General features: G+C 39.5%; 1 protein-coding gene across 1 annotated transcript; it reads right to left on the reverse strand.

Moving 5' to 3' along the window:
- Positions 1 to 1,327: 1,327 nt before the first annotated feature.
- Positions 1,328 to 2,320, reverse strand: LOC142240141 (uncharacterized). The gene is made up of 3 exons (XM_075311850.1): positions 2,233 to 2,320; positions 2,082 to 2,189; positions 1,328 to 2,028 (listed from the first exon to the last, which is right to left on the reverse strand). The coding sequence occupies exons 1-3, from the start codon at positions 2,318 to 2,320 to the stop codon at positions 1,328 to 1,330; spliced, it is 897 nt and encodes a 298-aa protein (XP_075167965.1).
- Positions 2,321 to 4,024: the final 1,704 nt, after the last annotated feature.

Genomic DNA, 4,024 nt, shown 5'->3' on the forward strand with positions numbered 1-4,024 from the left:
GGAAGTTAAAGTGTTTAGTGGCATTGCTAATGGAAAGTGGCAACTGACACTGACATTACTTCTGCTGGTATTGTCTTGGCATGGCACATGGGGAGGAGGTCCATTCGACCATTTGAATGTGGAAACAAACAACGCAATTTGTTTTGCGGCTGAGGAGAGGAGCTTCCTCTTATTTGTTTGCCAACCATATGCCACTTCATGCTTCTTTATGTGTAAATGCTTGAAGATTTAAGCGGGGTATATTTTTTTTACAGGGTTGTATCTCTTACATTTTAGAGTTTCAAATTAGGAAAATTAGGAATGAGAATAAGAAATGTCGACTTTTCAAAATTTGCAACTTTTGCATTTGTCTGTTGCATGACACAGACTAGGAGTAGGAGAAATAAGGTGGATGATAGGACGCAACCCTGTTTGACGCCTTTATAGCGTACTTTGCATTTTGCACCTCTATACAGTTCTCGTATTCAGTTCACTATTTTCGGCGGTATTCCTTTGATGCTTAGAGCATCCCACAGTGCTGGATGGGATACAGTGTCGAACGCGCGTCCACAAATAGGAGGTACGCATTGCAGTTGTATTCAATAGATTGTTCTATAATAATTCTGACCGTATGTATATGATCTGCGCACGATCTTCCAGATCTGAACCCTGCCTGTTCGTTCCTAAGTATGGTTCCTACCGCTGGAGATATGCGATTAAGTAGTATCGTCGACAGTAGCTTATTGACTGCATTCAGCAACGTTATACCCTTTCAATTACTGCACAACCTGAGATTTCCTTTCTTTGGGATCGTTACAAATACGCCATCCTTCCAACAATTCATTATAGTTTCTTCTTCCCACACATTTATGATAATTGGTGTTAGCGCTTCTGCAATCGGCTCCCTGCCGTATCGTAGTAGTTCGGAGGGGATATTGTGAGGTCCAGGAGATTTTGAATTTTTCAAATTTGACAGGGCGTTTAATATTTCCGAGAAAGTAGGTGTTGAATTCGAGATATCCCTTCTTGGAAGTCGTCTATTATTAAACAAGCTCCAGCTAGTTGTTTAGTTAGCAGTCGGAGTAAAATTGTTAAAAATGTTGCGCCAGCGTGTTAACTGTTCAGCCGTTGTTGTAATATCATTTTCATTTTTGTCCTTGATTACGTCAGTTGTTCGAGCATTATTTCTGCTCAGTTGTTTAATTGCGTTGCACACAACCCGCATGTTGCCATTTGCCGCGGACTTATCCGCTTCTGCTTATAAATTATCAAAATAGTCCTTGCGGTTTTTTGAGCCAAGTATTTGAACTTCACCGCTGATTGTCGATATTCTATCTTTAATGTCGCTCTAATCGACAGTGTTTTCGCGTAGTAGACTTTGTTCTTTAACCTTTTCCTGGTTTTTCAAGGTTTCGTCAGTTATCCATGGTTTGTGGGATCTTCTCTGAATGCCGAGGACGTCAGCTGTGCTTTGGTGACAGGCGAGATGAATGTCTGGCCAAGAAATATCGCCATTTTTTGCAATAAAATTTTGCCTTACGGATTCCTCGTATCGACTGACGACATTGGTATCCTGTAGCTTGAATAAGTTGTATTTGGGCGGTTTCTTTCTGGGCTTTACAGCAGCAGGTCGAAGTTTGAAGGTACCTAAAATGAGATTGTGGTCACTGTCGATATCAGCACCTCTCATCGTTCTCACATCAAGAAGACAGCCAAGAAATAGTTTGCTGATTAAAATGTGATCAATTTGATTGCGCATTCGGCCGTCGGGGGACTCCCAAGTATATTTATGAATTTTTTTGTGGATGCATTTTGTGCCTCCTATAAAGAGGATATGTGTGGCGCAAAGATCAACCAGTCTGTCTCCATTGTCATTTCTTATTGTGTCGAGTCCGTTTGTTCCCACGACCGATTTGAGGTTGCTGTTGTCATTGCCTACTTTGGCGTTGAAATCTCCAATCGCTATTTTAAAGTCTCCGTTGTGTATGGAGCACAGTGAAGCGTCTAGCTGCTCATAGAAATTGGCTTTAGCTTCTTTGTCGTCTGGCTCTGTAGTACCGTTATGTTTCGAAATTTGAATGTGAAGCGTGCATTTATTATACGGTCAGAGATAGCACGATATTGAATCAGGATCTTTGCTGCTTTCGGTGAAATCAAGAGGCCTACCGCATTTATTCTAGACTTATCCCAGATGACAAACGTATTTCTTGCTTAGTCCCAGTATGTCTATGTTGTATGATGCCATCTCATTACGGACTTGGTTTAATCTAGATGGTTCAGAGAGCATTCGTATATTCCAGGTTCCAATCATAATCCGTTGTTTAAAGCTATATTTCGTCATGGTCAGCGGGTTTGTTTTTGTTTCGTTTATTGATGTTTCATTAATATATTGGTTTTTATTAGGTTGGGTTATTAGCCCAACGCTCAACCTTCTTAAAGGCAAGGGCCCTCAATCGAAATCGGTGTTTCGCAAGACCTCAATTTCTCCTCCTCCTTTCTCCGGGCTTGGGACCGGCTACAAGTGTACACACAGCTAAACACAATTGCCGATAATATGGTATCTTAACATTGCCCTATGGGAAATTGGTGCAAATTGACACGAATGGACCTATCACAGGACTAGTACCAGTGCTCACATTTTTTTTTTTAATTTTCATATAATTTATTAATTTCTATACTCTCTTGATATTAAAATCTAATTGGATCTACACTTCTACTAAAATACAACAATCAGAATTCAGAATCTATTATTCAACATATTCGAAAAACTTGTCCTTTCTGGTCCGATTCGGATGCTTAAAATGAAACAAGTTCCTAAGAGTTTGTCCCAGACTGGCTCATGAGTACCTGTCTATGAGGTAGTCCTACTAAGTTGTTCCAGGACGTGTCCTTTGGAATGAGTTCATCGTGTAAATTTACAAATGACAAATCCATGTTAAAGTGGCCGGTCCCTGCCATACGTTTGGACCAGAACTGGGACTGGTCCACACATATACCAGGTACTAGTCCTGTACCGATCCTGAGGTTGATCCATTTTCCGTAGGGTGCATTCTGAATTGTTGGTTAGTCCAAATGGAGTCTATGCGTTAGATAAAAAGGCAGATTAAATACCTATATATGCCCTTTTAAGTCTTTATCGGATTATATATAGGAGTCTTTAAGAGGATTGCCTTTTATTTATTTATTTACAAAATATATTTCATAAAATAAATTTATAAAATATAATTGAAAGGCACCGGATAACAAAGATCATTTGTGCCTGTTGGATTGTTGCAATATTGGTTTAAATGTTACTTATCTAAATATTATGAAAAAGTTTCTAATTAATACCGATATTAATACGGTTTTTGAGTACATAAAAAGAAAAACAAGTTTAGATGTTTGAGATTCCATGAATTCTAAGGGATTCTCGTATTTTCGGGATCATTATTTTTAAAGAGCAGTCAAGGATGCTCCTAATAGGTATATTAATTCTGGATGATGGACAATCGGAAAGAATATGTTTCACAGAGAGGTAATCGTCACAAAAACTACATTTGACGGGTTCAGTTTGGTCATAATAGTGTTGTGTATTGAAAAGCGTTTTATTCACCCTAAGACGAGCGAGAAAAATGCATTCCGATCTACTAAGGCGGGGGTTGTAGTTAGATCTACTAATAGCTGGGTCTATCAAGCTAAGAAATACGTTGGAATCGCACCAATTGCGAGTGTTAATGTAGACCTTTTTGGACAAAAAAGGTGTTGTTATAACCTTGTGAAAGGAGGGTGGAGTGAATATTTGATTCGAATTTAAGGATCTCTTTGCAATCTCGTCCGCATATTCATTACCGCTTATATCGACGTGGGAAGGTATCCACATTATTATAATGTCAGCTCGAGAGGCGTGGAAAATTAAGTGGTCGAAAACATGGCCCTTATTGGATTGTATGGCCTTTGCCACACTAAGACTATCGGTACAGATAAGTGTCCTACCAGGTTGCCCCGAAGCATATGCTACAGCAGATGCAATGGCAGCCAACTCAGCAGAGAATATGCCAACTCTGTC

This window comes from Haematobia irritans, chromosome 5, assembly GCF_050003625.1.
Source record: "Haematobia irritans isolate KBUSLIRL chromosome 5, ASM5000362v1, whole genome shotgun sequence".
Taxonomy (NCBI): domain Eukaryota; kingdom Metazoa; phylum Arthropoda; class Insecta; order Diptera; family Muscidae; genus Haematobia; species Haematobia irritans.

What these genes read in the sequence shown, in the direction of transcription:
- LOC142240141 (XM_075311850.1), bottom strand. Translation starts at nt 2,320, where the DNA reads ATGACGAAATATAGCTTTAAACAACGGATTATGATTGGAACCTGGAAT. An exon ending in ATCTAGATTAAACCAAGTCC is followed by an intron (nt 2,190 to 2,232) that starts GTAATGAGATGG and finishes ACTGGGACTAAG; the next exon opens with CAAGAAATACGTTTGTCATC. An exon ending in ATATCGTGCTATCTCTGACC is followed by an intron (nt 2,029 to 2,081) that starts GTATAATAAATG and finishes ACGGTACTACAG; the next exon opens with AGCCAGACGACAAAGAAGCT.